This window comes from Delphinapterus leucas, chromosome 11 (genome assembly GCF_059928025.1).
Source record: "Delphinapterus leucas isolate spDelLeu-1000000601 "Yukka" chromosome 11, BTC_Dleu_Yukka2, whole genome shotgun sequence".
Lineage (NCBI taxonomy): Eukaryota > Metazoa > Chordata > Mammalia > Artiodactyla > Monodontidae > Delphinapterus > Delphinapterus leucas.
Genome location: NC_143139.1, coordinates 10,277,693 through 10,293,562, shown reverse-complemented (window position 1 = coordinate 10,293,562; position 15,870 = coordinate 10,277,693). Strand labels below are relative to the sequence as shown.

General features: G+C 44.1%; 1 protein-coding gene across 2 annotated transcripts in view; it reads left to right on the top strand.

Moving 5' to 3' along the window:
• Positions 1-707: 707 nt before the first annotated feature.
• HEBP1 (heme binding protein 1) overlaps positions 708-15,870 on the top strand; it is a 30,874-nt gene continuing 15,711 nt past the window's right edge. For both annotated transcript variants that reach the window (XM_022577634.2, XM_089920339.1), the window contains exons 1-3: positions 708-867; positions 9,829-9,967; positions 11,725-11,905. In XM_022577634.2, the coding sequence (XP_022433342.1) occupies positions 790-867; positions 9,829-9,967; positions 11,725-11,905 (398 nt within the window). In that variant the 5' untranslated portion in view covers positions 708-789. The remainder of the gene's footprint in view (positions 868-9,828; positions 9,968-11,724; positions 11,906-15,870) is intronic.

Below are 15,870 nucleotides of genomic sequence, written 5' to 3'. Positions count from 1 at the left end.
TAATAAAATTGGTTAGAAGGTTTTGAACAGAAGAAGTGAATGAGCAAAGCTATGATTTGGGAGATTAACGTAGAATCTGTGATTAAAACGGGCTGGAGAAAGTGCTAAGTAGAAAACTAGTTAAGATGCTTTTTCAATCGTCTGGATGAGAGGTGGCGGGGCGGAGGGCAAAATAGGACATCTGTCGGTGGAGATGCAGCAGCCAGGGGTCCCTAAGGGCGGCGGCTACAAAGCCTGTGAACCTGATATAACACCTGCCTGGGGACAGGGCCTGAGGGTGGAGGCCCGGCAAAGCACGCGAGGAATCCGAAAGTTCTGCAGTTTAGCGCCCAGGTACCTGAGAGAGGACACGGCGGGGGACAGTCTGGGAGGGTTGGCAGAGGGGTGTTCACCACCGCTGCCTAAATCCCACACCGGGGCGCATCTGTTTCAGGCCGCCAAGGAAGAGGTCAGAGTCAGTACGGGAGGCAGGGCAAGCAGAGGTCGACCGGCTTTCCCACCGATCCCCGACCCCGGCGGGCGGCCGCGAGGACGCAGAGCGCGACCCCTGCTCCGCCCCTCCCGCCGAGCCCCACCTCCCTGAGGGCGTTCCGAGGGGGCGGAGCCCGAGGCGCCCCGCCCACCCACCCCGCGCTCGCCTCGCCCATTCGACACGCTACACCCTCCCCGATCGCCACGCCCATCCGTCACGCCCCGCCCTCCCCCCACCCACTCCGGGTAGACCAGCTGACGCCAGCCGCAGCGGCCACCCAGCTTCTACCCGTGCATCCAGAGCGCCGCGGCGACACCATGTTGGGCATGATCAAGAATTCGCTGTTTGGGAGCGTAGAGACTTGGCCTTGGCAGATCCTGAGCAAAGGGGGCAAGGTAGGCCCACAGGGCTGCCGGGGACCGAAAGGGCGGCCGCGCCCACCGCACCCTGTTCGCGGCTGGAGCGTGGACAGGTGGGGCAGGAACGTGCCCGGGATTGTGCGTTCTGGCGTCTGCCGTGGCCACGGCCCTCCGATGCCCAGCGCTTGGACTGGGAAGGAGGGGAGTAGGAGGTCGGGTGCAGCGGGGCGAAGGGCTCTGCTGGGAGGAGGGGAGACAGTGAGGCAGGATGGGTTTGACGGGAGAATCCCAGCTTACCGAGATGGACTGCGCCTCTTGAGTGCATTCGTCCATTTAAACATTCCAAACTTTATGAATATTTGTTCGCTGAGAGGCCTTCGGTTGCAGGAAAGACTGGAAAAGTGCTTGTCCTTGAGAAACTCCCAAACTGTCCTTGGTGGAGAACTGAATATAAAAGAACAAGATCTGCTCTGCGAAGGAGGTAACTGTTCAAGTCCGGGAGCGCAGGCGAAGGAGCAGTCCGTTCAGCCAACGGGTGATAGTGGGGCCTGCGCAGAGAAGGTGCCGTCAGCTAGGCCTCCGGGATGTGCAGGAATGCACAGAAACAAGAAGAGCCCGTGCAAAGGCCCAGAGCTGTCAAATGGCTTGTTGGCCTATGGGAGTTGGAGTCCTAGAATACAGGATGAGTGAGGAGGGCATCATTGCAGTTTTCCCCCAAATTAACATTAGTGCTCACCCAGGCAAATTGGACTGCCCCCTGAAAACAAATCTGCCACTAGATGATAATCTCCTGTGGACAGGTACTTTGCGCACCTCGCGGCTGTATACTCAGCTCCCTGCCCAGTGCTTCGTCTGTTAAAGGACCGTGTTGTCTGGGGGGCCAAAGTCAGGTACCCATTACATTGATCATCACACAAAAGCCCTCAACTAGAGTCTGGACTCTTCAAGCAGCTATAGCCAGAGACCTGTTACTTCATCTGTCTATATCTGTTTCCTTAGCCTTACGTAGAATAAGCACTTTAGCCCTGATCAAAGGTGACCTATTCAGGTGCCTACAAGCAGCCAGGCACATAATGAAAATGAGTGACAAACTATAAGGCAGGGTGTGAACTGAGGCAAGTTGGAGACAGAGAACTCAAGTCCGCATCTGCAAAGGGTAATTCCAGGCAGTTGTCATGCAGTGATGTGAACCAGGGTTGCTGGGTTTTTAAGGAAAACCAGCAATCCAGACTCTTCATGTGAAATCTCTAAATTTAAAATTTATTCATTCAACAAATAACTGTTGAGTGGGCCAGGTACTCTTATAGGCAACGGGGATAAAGCAGTGGACAAAACTGGCAAAAATCCCTGTCCTCATGGAACTCCTCTTTTAGTGACTAGTGAGCAAGTAAGTCAAATATTTCATGTATCAGGTGGTGATCAGTGCTGTGATCAAAAAATAAAGCAGGGGGGCTTCCCTGGTGGCGCAGTGGTTGAGAGTCCGCTTGCCGATGCAGGGGACACGGGTTCGTGCCCCAGTCCGGGAAGATCCCATATGCCGCGGAGCAGCTGGGCCCTTGAGCCATGGCCGCTGAGCCTGCGCGTCCGGATCCTGTGCTCCGCAACGGGAGAGGCCACAATGGTGAGAGGCCCGCGTACCGCAAAAATAAATAAATAAATAAAAATTTTAAAAATTAAAAAATAAAATAAATAAAGCAGGGAAGGGGAGGAGGGACTAGAGAGTGTTAGGGGTGAGGCTACGGTTTTAAGTAGGACAACTGTGTCAGGTTTTTGTGGGGTTTTTTGTGGTACACAGGCCTCTCACTGCTAGCCCCTCCCGTTGCGGAGCACAGGCTTCGGACGCGCAGGCTCAGCAGCCATGGCTCACGGGCCCAGCCACTCCGCGGCATGTGGGATCCTCCCGGACCGGGGCACGAACCCGTGTCCCCTGCATCGGCAGGCGGACCCTCAACCACTGCGCCACCAGGGAAGCCCTGTGTCAGTTTTAACTGTTACAAATGTTTGTAAACCCTGCGGGTCAGATAGGCAGTAGGATCTGTCTGTGGTGGGATGTCGCCTGTGTGCATACCAGTCTGTGGACTCGGCCCGATGATCTCCAGGGTCCTTGTTGGCCTTGACACTTGAGGAATCCACGTGTTACCCACAGCTTGCAGAGAACTTTCCTTTCTGTAGTAGAATTGGACTCACTTTGTCTCTGGCGTTAACAATTATTTGCAGTGCAGGCTGAGGGTCTGGGCTCCCAGTGGGAGGCACTAGAGGGAGATAGGAGGGCTGGAAGAAGGGAGAGGCCAGGGTATTTCTCCCTCGCCTTCTCCTCCCTGTCAGGTCTCTGGAAGCAGGAGCTTCTCTGGGGCTCCAGTTCTTGCTAGCCAGGCCACCATGGTTTTGGTTCTCACCAAGTGATCCAGGTATCTGAACTCAGGTAAAAGATCACCCTCCCTCTACCTCTGTAGGGCGCTTACTAACCTCAGGGTTGCTTCACTGTCCCTGTTGGGCATCTCAGCTCTTTTATGATCTGTGAAATCAGTTCTCTGAATCAAGGTGCCTCTGTTCAGAATACTCCAGCCATTTGGTTTTCTGTTAGCCCCTTACAGTACAGTGTCACCTGCCACTGATTTGGTGTCTCCAAGGATAAATGCAACTCCCTGATCAGCATCTCCCCTCAACATTTGATAAGAATATGGAGCCATACAGGATATTGTTACCAGGCTGAAGCAGATCATTTAACCTGAATGAACCTCAGTTCCTGCAACTGTAGAAAGGGTATCAAAATATCTTCCCCATCCACTCCCAGAGTTGCTAGAAATATTAAATTGTTTAAGAAACATGAAAATGATTTGTAAACTAATACACCCTACAAATGTAGTAATATCATTATGTTGGAACTCATTTCAGCTCCACTCTTACTAGCCTCGTGGTCACAGCTCACTTAACCTCTCTGATGCTAATCATGAGAGAAAATAATAATCCACGTCTTATAACATTGTTTTGAAATTTAAAGGAGAAAACCAATTATAAATTGTTCAACAAAATACCTAGCACTTGATTGTTAACTTGCCCTTAGTTTTCCAGGTAATTTGGGTTAAGTTACTTAACCTCTCAACCACTCTGAACCCTGGAATTCCTCAGCTGTAAGATGAGAATGACAGTGCCTTATGTGACAATTAATTAAACAGTCGAAGATTCTTGTAATCTTTTTTTAAAAAAATATACAAATTCAGGGTGTTGTTATTGTGAAGAGAGCCTCTTTCTGAAATGATCTCTCTCTTCCTGGAAAGAGTCTGGGTCAGAAACCATTGTTCACTTTCCTGGGTGAATGAATATATTACACAGGGTGCCCCACGTAGCTCAAAGTCAGACTCAACCAGATGTTCAGGGCTGATTCCGGCTGCTGCAGACCTTATCAGGTCCTTCTGCATTTCTTGGGGAGGGAGAAAGATGCACAGCTCTCTGTGTGGGGTTGGGTGGGTCTTGTGGGTACTGAGAGCAGGACTGATATTAGTAATGGACATCTTTATGGGATTTGTTTCCAGCCTGTGCACATTGATTAGGACCCCACTGCCTGGCTTGGAATCCTTACCCCACCTCTTGCCACTGTATCTTGGGCACGTTACTTAACCTCTTGTTTTCATCCGAAAATGAAGATAAAAACACTTACTTCTTCACAGGGTTGTTTAAAATAATACGTGACACATAGAAAGTACTCAGGTTGATCATTATTATAATTATTGTTGTTTTCTTATAGTGAGAAAGCTGGCTTCCAAAATCAGCATGTATACCAACCACAGCAGGTGGCAAGAGAAAAAAAAAAACACCCTTGCAGAGGACCTTGCGAGTCATTCTTGCAACATCTCTGTCTGGGACTTGAACTTGACCAGGGTTCCAACTGAATGTTGAAAACTTCTATTTGTGGCCACTGGCTGAAATCCTCAACTAGTTACTGACGTGGGAGCACAAGCTAGCTGAATGTGGGGTGAGGGAAGGCCATTATGCCATTATTTTGTTACACGTAACAAGGAAACGCACTCAAGATGTTAAATTTGAAGAATCACATGTGCTAACAGTGTTAACTTAGGTGCTTTGTTTTCTGCAGAAATAGAACTCTATTTAAATTCAGCTCCCTGGAAAATCAGAATAGTTGGATAATATCCATCTCTCAAAGCTAAATTTTCATAGTGATGCAGTGGTTCAAATGAGAAGTTACAGACATAGATGCTGTGAAAACAGGCAGTACCTGTTGGAGAACCACCTTCAGACAATGTGGCGCAACCTTCCTCCAGGATGGATATATATAGTTAGGCTAGGTTCTCATCTCTCCAGCCAGCTATGGCTACCATATTCCTTTTCATTAGAGTAAAGCCAGGCTTCACTCCACGGCCTCCTTTCCCACAAATCCTTATAGAGGGCCTACTATATATATGTGTAAGACGTGGTCTTACATGCTGGGAGATACAGCGGTACACAATACAGACAGTCCATGACCCCATGGGGCTTACGATTGCAGTTGGAGATTAAACACACTATTATTCCATTACAATTTCCACTGTAATTATATTCCACTATAATTCCATTATAATTATAATTACAATATACTATGTTGTGAAAATACAAGGGCCTATAAAAATATCATGGGGAACCTGTTTTAAACCGGGATCCTCTCTGAGGAAGTGACTTTTAGGTTGCGACCTGTTGGGTGAGTGGGGATTCACTGGGCAGAGACAGGAAAGGAATCCCCCAGGCAGAGGAAGAGGCAGGTACGGAGGCCCTGAGGCAGGAATGACCGTGGCATTGAAGCAAATAGCAGAAGGCCAGTGAGGAGGTGCTCTGGGTACGGCCGGCAAAGTAGGAAGAAGCTCAGTGGTGCCTGGACCATCACAGATAAGTTAAGAACTTGGTGAACGACAGCGTTTAGGCGGGGGATTAATTAACGTGATTAATTTATATAGAATGCTCTGTGTATGCTCCCTGGGCAACGCAGCCTCGTGCACAGCTTTGGTTGCCCTTCATGCTGATGCATCCTAACTGAGCCAGGCCCCTGCTGAGTCCAGACCCATGTGTCCCACTGTACAATGGACAGTTTGCTCATCTGTAACAGGAGACAGATAAACCAGTGGATTTGTAAGCGCCCCTCCAGCTCTAGTGTCACCTGTCTTTGAAGTTCATGGGAAGGCAAGATCATTCAGGAAGAAGAGGTAGAGTTAAGCTCAGCCTTAAAGGATGGTAGACTTATCATGGGGGCTGGGCTCCCCGAATCAAACTGGATTCCTTTCTCTGCAGCCGTTCCTTTCTGGCCGTGGACTTTTCTGCCTCGGGGAACAAGCTGAGAACATGCTCACTCAAGACTCAGACACACCTGCAAAACTCTATATTTAGATTACAAAAGTAGGGTGAACTAATTTGGGGTAGATGAAATGGACTTGCTGTCAGATCACCATCATTGGACTAATGGTTCCAAAATCCAACTCCCTGTGAGAGCCTTCAGATGTTCGGAAATCTGGGTCCTGCCAGAGTCTCTGGCCTCCTTTCTGGCCATGCCCTGCTGGACCGTTCTTGCTCCAGTGGCAGTGAATTACTTATATTTTTCACCGTCATCATAAAGTTCTTCAGCTCTTTGCTTTTACCTCTAGGGCGCCCGCTACCTGAAATTGCCCTCCCTAAACTATCAGAGCATTTACTACATCATATAATAATTATGTAATGCTTCTCACCATCCAACGAGACTGCCCGTATCATATTAATCTCCAAATCTGTAGCACTTGGCAGAGGTTTTCAGTAGATGTTTATTCGATGAATCAATGCATCGGTGACTGAATGTCCAGTTGGATGATCTGTAAGCACCTCAAATTCAGCTTGGCCTACCCAAACTAGTAAACAGACACCCATGTCCACCAGACTAACCTAGGTGGTCCTCTCCCATGCTCCCACACTGCCCTGGAGCGCCTCTCCCCTTAAACATATTATCAGGTTATAACCTGTTTTCCTGGCTACTTCTATTAGACCATGCCTCCTGATGTCAGAGACCATGTCTTTCATCTCTTTAGTTGTTGGTTGAATGAATAAAGGAAGGAGAGAGCCAGCCAGCTCTTTCTCCCGTGAGAACTGGTCATTGGTTTCTTCATTTGTAAGAGAAGAAGCTGCATTGAATGACTTTTGATGGCCCTGTTCTGAGTGTGACACGAACCTACAAATGTCTGTCATAAACAACTACCTCAGTAGCTACAGAAAGAGGTTAAAAAAAATACCCAATTCATCCCCTGTGGAGCATAGAGCCTTGTGGCAAGCATTAGACCAGAGTTTGGGGATTTGAATTCTGGTTCCAGCTTCACCACTCAGCAGCTGTGTGGTCTTGGGCAACTCAGTCTCTCTGGTTCTTCATTTCCTCTTTGGTAAAATTAGTTTGATTGCATGAACCTTGAAACCTCTTTCAGGCTGAAATCCTGTGACTCACAGAGTGACATTTCTGGAATTTAAAACATTTTAAGTGGCAAAGACTCAGTGGGACCACCAAAGAAGGCTGGGTCTGGTCTCTGCTATGACAGAAGGAGCCAGAAAGAGCAAAATACCCCGAGTTTACATAACACAATTTGCTACTGAAGGCTCTTTGGAAGTGTCAGACTCACTAAGGGGAGGGCCTCATAGCAGTCCTCAGAATTAGTAGGCACAGTGCCCCAAAGTCGAGGCCAATTTGTGGCCTCTCGATTCTTGGTCTGGTGCAATTTCCCCTGCCCCATGTGGAGGGAAGTATATGAAATTGGCACTCAGGGTTTATGTTCAGATTTCCCTGACCCTTTCTCACTGCTCGCCTTCAATTTTGCATTACAAAAACAATAGGTGTTTTTGCATTCTAGGTATAAGATCATAATATTAAGTGTACTTTTTCAGACTGTATAGGCCACTCACAGTCCTACCCTCCTCTAGAGATTCATTATATCCCCTTGGAAGTTGAATCTTCGGTCTAAGATGTTGTAGGAAGGCCTGTTTGACCAGCCCAGGGCAGCCAGGTCCTCTATCATGTGTCTATTTTTTACAATCATTAGTAAGAGAGGCACCTCCTTAACCAATAAATAAATATCTTTTGAGCATCTAACATGTAAAGCTCTGGGATATAGTTTCTGTCCACAAAGACCTAGCAGATTTTTCAAACTGTACTGGTGTTCCATTACCAGATAGTAAAATTAATATAGATCAAGGGTTTTTTTTCTTTTAGTGGACTAGACTAAAATTCACTTGAGTAGAGCAGAATAGAAATAAACAGGATAGAAAGAAAAGGCATGTCGCTATGGAGAACAGTATGGAGGTTCCTTTAAAAACTAAAGATAGAGCCTCTATGTGATCCTGAAATCCTACTACTGGGCATATATCCAGAAAAAAACATAATTCGAAAAGATACACGCACCCCAATGTTCACTGCAGCACTATTTACAATAGCCAAGACATGGAAACAACCTAAATATCCATCGACAGTTGAATGGATAAATGAGGTGTAGTGTACATACACAATGGAACATTACTCAGCCATAAAAAAGAATGAAACAATGCCATTTGCAGCAACGTGAATGGACCTAGAGATTATCATACTAAGTGAAGTAAGTCAGACAAAGACATACATCATATGATATCACTTATATGTGGAATCTTTAAAGAAATGATACAAATGAACTTATATACGAAACAGAAATAGATCCATGGGCATGGAAAACAAACTTATGATTACCAAAGGGTAAGGTGGGGGGAGGGATAAATTAGGAGTTTGGGATTAACATATACACACTACTATATGTATTAAATAGATAACCAACAAGGACCTACTGTATAGCACAGGGAACTATATCCAATATTTTGTAATATCTTATAAGGGAACAGAATCTGAAAAAGAATATATATATATATATATATATATATATATATATCTGAATCACTTTGTTGTACTAACACAACATTGTAAATCAACTATACTTCAATTAAAAAAAAACAAGAAAAGACATGTATCATAATGCATCCGGTCCATAAAGGTAAAGTGTTATTTTGTGAAACTTTGCTTCCAACCTGTATGTTCATGATAGGGTGTGGTGTAAAAATGTATTTCTTGTTATGGATTGTGTTTTTTTTTTAAAGTTTGAAAGCGCTGCCTTACAGTATGTTCAGGAATACAAAATTTTTTCATATGAGACATCAAATGGTGAAGAAGAGGAAGAGGGGTGAAAGAGAGCTGTGTGGGTCTATAGGGAAAGGGTAATGACCTTAGGACAGAGACTCAACACAGAGAGGGGATCACTGCCAAGGAGGAAGGGTTTGGGGGGCAAGTGACAGTGCAGCTGGTCATTGAGGGGCAGATTGGGAAGAGGAATTGCATCTGGGAGTACAGTGTGAAAAGAAGTACTCTGATTCTTCTTGAATCGCAGCCCTTCTACTAGATTGAGGCTAATCTTGGGGCCATAGAGTTTTGTGGGATGGTTGCTGTATTTCTTTGTTTCCTCCTTCACAATTTTCTCTTCTCTTTTCCTGGGTCTCCTATTATTCAGAGGTTGGACCTCTTGGCTTGATCCTTTGATTTTCTTTTCTATTTTCTACTTCTTTGCCTTTTTACTTGACTTTCTAGAATATTTCCTTCAATTTTCTCTTCCAGCCTTTCCACTGAATTTTTCCTGTCTGTTATCTTTTTAATTTCCCAGAGCTCTTTGATCTCAGAACGGTCTATTTTTATAGCATTCTGGGGATGTTCTCGGTGGTTTGGGTTGTAATATCTTCTATTATTTCTCTGTGAATATTGATTATACGAAGTTTTTTCTGCTGTCTCTACATCTGTAAGAAATCTCAGAATCTGTTTGTCAGGGCCCTTCATACTCTGGCCTGTCTCTTCCCTGTCACCATAGTTGGGCTCGTTATGGAAGGTTCCTTAGCAGTGTGTGCCTCTGGTAACTGGACTTTCACTGTTTCTAGAGTCGTCACAGGTTGCTACTTTATATCTCTTAAGTGCTGCATATTCTCTGCCTCTAGGGAGAGGTCTCCTATGAGGAGAGGGCCTGTGAAGGTGGGAAGTTTGCCACAGTGGAAGTGACTGATAAGCCTGTGGATGAGGCTCTACGGGAAGCAATGCCCAAAGTCATGAAGTATGTGGGAGGCACCAACGACAAGGGTGAGTATCCCTGAAGGACTGGCTCTGGTCTCATAGGCCAGGGCTGCATAGTCTCACGTCCTCGATGGAAAACACAGGGAGGGACCACAAGGCCCCTGTCACTCCCTGTTTCAGTGACACACGAACTTGCTGTGCTCCGTGGGCAGGGAGGCCCTGGGGAGACCCACTGACTTCATGCCAGTCTCCCCCGACTTTGTGGGATCCCCGCTCAGTAGCACTGAGTTCATGCTTCTCTTCCAGGGGTGGAGACACAATGCTGATTGTTCGTTTCTTTGCTTGTTTCTTTGTTATTTTTTAACCCTCCAGTGCTTATCATGTCTTTGGATTGGTGGACTGGGTAAGGTGTGCCCACGATAAGCCAGGCCACAGAACAAGGCCAGCTTCTGACATGAGACCTCTGCCCCCACGCTGGAAATCTGCAGAGTCAGCCCCCTGGTAGCTCAGATTGTGTGGGGATACCGCGGATCAGTGAGTGATCCCCGAGGGTCCCCGGCTCTGTTCTGGCAAATAAAGAGCCCGAGAATTCTTAGGCTGCTCCCCTCTTAAAGTCGTGGCAGTCCAGGGGAATTCCCTGACGGCCCAGTGGTTAGGACTCAGCGCTCTCACTGCCGGGGGCCCAGGTTCGATCCCTGGTCGGGGAACTAAGATCCTACAAGCCGTGTGGCATGGCCTAAAACTAATAAACAAACAAACAAATAAAGAAAGAAAAAGACTTGGCAGTCTATGCTGGCTGCCTCCCCGTTTTTAAAATGAGAGGCCTGAAGTTTCAGTGTGCCTATTAGCATGTAAACCATATTTAAATACGAATTTAACTCTTTAGGTCTCTAATTTGTCCTGCACTTTGGAATCAGTGCAAACCCAAAATGGGTCAGAACACAAGGTGAAAAAAAGAGACAATGTGTTGAATTTTTAGGATATATCTCAAGTTGATAATTGAGAAAGTTAGAAACTAGTATTAACCTTAGTAACATTTACTAGGACCAAAGTAATCAGGCTTTGGACATAAGTTGACCAGTAGGAGGTCAAGAAGAAATCTTTTCCTTCTTAGCACTGTCATAACATTTTCTTTAGAAGAAAATATGTGTAAAAATTATAAACTCATTAAAAAATTTTGAAAATAACAAAACAGCACCCCTAATCCATCTTTTCTAATATAATCATTGTTGTCTTCAAATGTATTTTTTAGGGCTTTTTAATAGGTTTTTAAAATGGAATCATAGTGTTTGTGCAATACATCCTGTTTCTGTCACATATTTCATAATTATTTTACACTGTAGCTAAATAGTCCTAAGCATAACTATTAATAGATAAATCAAATTGCATCGTGTGCCTATCACTTACTTAGACATATTCCTATTTTGAACATTTATATGAATCCCAATTTTTCACAATTATAAATTCTGCTGCAAGGAAAATCCTATTACCTATAGCCTTTTCCGTATCTTGGATTATTTCATTAAAATCAACAATTAGATAGGAAGTAATTAGATACTGATATATTTACAGTCTTAAATATATATTACCAAATAATTTTTTCCAGACGAGTTGAATCACTATGCTCTTACCTCCAATATATACAAACAAGAGGCATTTTGTCTGTGTCTGATGATATGTTTTAATGCCTGAAATACTTATTATGAATTTCAAGAACAACAAATATTGTCTTGGAAGAAGAATGAGACCAGCAGATGGTCCATGGGCCTGAGCAGGTTCTGTCTCTAACACCCACATCCATCTGTGGGGTTTTGTGTTTTCAGGAATCGGGATGGGGATGACAGTTCCTATTTCCTTTGCCGTATTCCCCAGTGCTGATGGGTCCCTACAGAAGAAATTAAAAGTCTGGTTCCGGATTCCAAATGAGTTTCAAAGCGACCCACCAGCTCCCAGCGATGACAGCATTAAGATCGAAGACAGGGAAGGCATCACTGTCTATTCCACGTAAGGAAACTGTTCTTTAGGCATAGGGTAGCACTTGATTCATCTGCGGTGAGCATTTGCATTTTCTTTCTCCAGTTTTGAGATGGAATTGACATATAATATTGCATTAGTTTAAAATACAACATAATGCTTTGATATATGTTTATCTTATGAAATGATTACCACCATTTAGTTAACATCGTTCATTAAACAAAGTTACACATTTTTTTCCTGAGATGAGAAATTTTTCTTTTTTACAAATTTATTTATTTATTTGGCTGCATTAGGTCTTCATTGCTGCACGCGGGCTTCCTCTAGTTGCGATGAGCAGGGGCTACTCTTCGTTGCGATGTGCGGGCTTCTCATTGCGGTGGTTCTCTTGTTGCGGAGCATGGGCTCTAGAGCACAGGCTCAGTAGTTGTGGCGCACGGGCTTAGTTGCTCCCCGGCATGTGGGATCTTCCCGGACCAGGGCTCGAACCCGTGTCCCCTGCATTGGCAGGTGGATTCTTAACCATTGCGCTACCAGGGAGGTCCCCATGAGAAATTTTAAGATCCACTCTCTTAGTAACTTTCAAATATATGATACAATGTACAATATTGTTAACCGTGGTCACTGCTGTACATTACATCCCCAGAACTAATTTATCTTATAGCTGGATGTTTCTACCTTTTGACCACCTTTAGCTAGATCTCCCACTCTCCACCTCCCCACCCTCCGGCAATCACCAATCTGTTCTCTGTATCTGTGAGTTCAGTTGTTGTTTTTTTTAGTTCCACATATGAGTGAGATTATACAGTATTTCCCTTTCTCTGACTTATTTCATTTAGCATGATGCTTTCACAGTCCAGCCATGTTGCTGCAAATGGCAAGATTTCCTTCTTTTTATGGCTAAATGATATTCCATTGTATGTATGTACCACATCTTCTTTATCCATTCATCTGTCTATGGACCCTTACGTCATTTCTACACCTTGGCTATGGTAAATAAAGCTGCAGTGAACGTAGGGGTGCTGATACCTCTTCAAGCTAGTGATTTCATTTCCTTCAGATATATACTCATAAGTGGAATTGCTAGATCATATGGTAGTTCTATTTTTAATTTTGTGAGGAACTTCCGTACTGTTTTCCATAGTGGCTGCACCAATATACATTCCCACCAGCAGTGCATAAGGATTCCGTTTTCTCCTCATCCTTGCCAGTACTTGTCACTTCTTGTCTTTTTCATAATAGCCATTCTAACAAGTGTGAGGTGACATCTCATGTGGCTTCGATTTTCATTTCCCTGGTGATTAGTGATGTTGAGCACCTTTTCATGTACCTCTTGGCCATCTGTATATCTTTTTTGGAAAAATGTCTATTCAGATCCTCTGCCCACTTTTTAATCTGATTGTTTGGGGTTTTTTTACTCTCGAGTTATATTAGTTTTTTATATATTTTGGATATTAACCCATTACATATATACGATTTGCAAATAATTTCTCCCATTTAATATGTTGCCTTTTTATTTTGTGGATGGTTTATTTTTTCTGTGCAGATGGTTTTTAGCTTGATGTAGTCCCACTTGTTTATTTTTGCTTCTGTTGCCTGTGTTTTCAGAGTCAAATACAAAAAAAAAAAATCATTGCCAAGACCGATGTCAGGGAGGTTACCCTCTATGGTTTCTTCTAGGAATTTTACAGTTTCAGGTCTTATGTTCAAGTCTTTCATCCATTTTGAGTTGATTTTTGTGTATGGTGTAAGATAGTAGTCCAGTTTCAATCTTTTGCATGTGGCTGTCCAGTTTTCCCAACACCATCTATTGAAGAGACTGTCCTTTCCCTATGGTACATTCTTGGCTTCTTTGTTGTAAATTAGTTGACCGTGTATGCCTGGGTTTATTTCTGGACTCTCTGATCTGTTCCATTGAGCTTTGTATCTGTTTTTATGCCAATACCATACTCTTTTGATTATGATAGCTTTGTAATATAGTTTGAAATCAGGAAATGTGATGCCTTCAGCTTTCTTCTTCTTTCTCCAGATTTCTTTGGCTATTCAGGGTCTTTTGTGGTTCCATACAAAGTTTAACATTGTTTTTCTATTTCTGTAAAAAATTCCATTGAAATTTTAATAAGGATTGCATTAAATCTGTAGATTGCTTTGGGTAATATGAAGGTTTGAACAATATTAATTCTTCTAATCCATGAGCATGGAATATCTTTCCATTTATTTGTGTCTTCTCCAGATTTTCCATTAATGTCTTAATAGTTTTCGGTGTAAAAATCTTTCACCTCCTTGGTTAAATTTATTCCTAGGTATTTTGTTCTTTCTGATGCAATTTTAAATGGGATTATTTCTTCTTTTTTTTTTTTTTTTCCTTTTTTTGCGGTACGCGGGCCTCTCACTGTTGTGGCCTCTCCCGTTGCGGACGCGCAGGCTCAGCGGCCATGGCCCATGGGCCCAGCCACTCCGCGGCATGTGGGATCTTCCCGGACCAGGGCACGAACCCATGTCCCCTGCATCGGCAAGCGGACTCTCAACCACTGCGCCACCAGGGAAGCCCGGGATTATTTCTTAATTTCTCTTTCTAAATTCATATTATTGATGAATTAAGAAATACTGAGTACTGACTTTCTTCTTGAATTTCTTCAGCCTACAGCACACAAACATTTGCACTGTATCTAAGTAAATGCCTTTGCCAGTTGCCAAACTGATTTGGATATAGAGAATATCCCCTCAGCTTAAGCTGAACATCTACATTAGCCACAGCAGGGTTCTGGGAGATTCAGAGAATATCTAAGTCAATCTGTAGTTTGGGGTCATGAATATCTGGGGAGCATAAAGGGCTAGAGATACTTCGTTTTTACCCCACACTCCCCTTGAATGCCAGAAGGGCAGGGAGCGTTTGCCAGAGCCGGACTGCTACCGCCTTAGTTATTCATGGTCTGTGGGCCTTTCAGCAGAGCACATGTGCCTCCTATTATTCTAGTTCTGTTTCCAGGGCTTTACTTGGGGTCCAGTTCCCTTGATTTTAGAGAATAGCAGGTGCAAGTGGTTGCATGATTTTATTCTTTAGGCCTCAACCTCCCTTCAGAAGCCAGGTCTCTTCTAGATAATCAGTGACTCCCCAGTTGTTAAAATCCTCCTGTGTGACAGGAGCCTCCACCTCTTCTGCTCCAGCCCTCATTCAGACTTTCCAGCCTTCACTGCAGAGGCTGCAGAGAAAGCAAACTCTATTTAAAGAATACCTAGACTATCTTTACCCAGGGCTGGGACTAGGGTGAGGAAGCGGGCGCACCTGTTGTGCAAAATTTAAGGAGACACTCAGTCTCACAGTTGTCCAAGTGTGTACAGGGTTGGAGCTGAGAGTGAGCACCTCCTTAAATCTTGAGCCCCAGGCATCTCAGCTGTCTCATCCTAGTTCCCACTCTATCCTCTCCATCCTCTTTCCTGCGTCTTGGGAGGCAGCCTGGTGTAACACGATGAACAAGTATGTTTTAGTTTGAATCCTGGATGATGCTTGGGGAGTTACTCAGCCTCTAAAAGACTTGGTTTTCCCATCTTGTAAGTGCTGATAATATAATCTACCTCATAGTATTATTGTTAGAGACTATCTTTCAGTATTTACTGAGATGCTATTTATAAACTGCTTAATGTTTATGACCTGTAGTAGGTTTCAGTAATTCTTTCTCTTTGCCCCTTCTTATTTCATAAGAAATGAGGTTGACATGATTAAATCAGGTCACATAAGACTTCAAGCAGAACGGACTAGTTTCTAATCAATTTCTTTTTCCAAACCCAGGATAATAACTTGGTCCCATTTTTTTCTTTTGCCTTTTAACTTTTTAGTAGGGAAATCTTCAAAGTTATAGAAAGATAGAATAAGAAAATGAAACCCTACGTACCCATCACTCATCTTAAATGATAATTAACTCAAGGCCAATTTTGTGTCATGTGTATCCTCACAATTTCAACCTGGTCCCGACCCTAAATTATTTTTAGGCAAA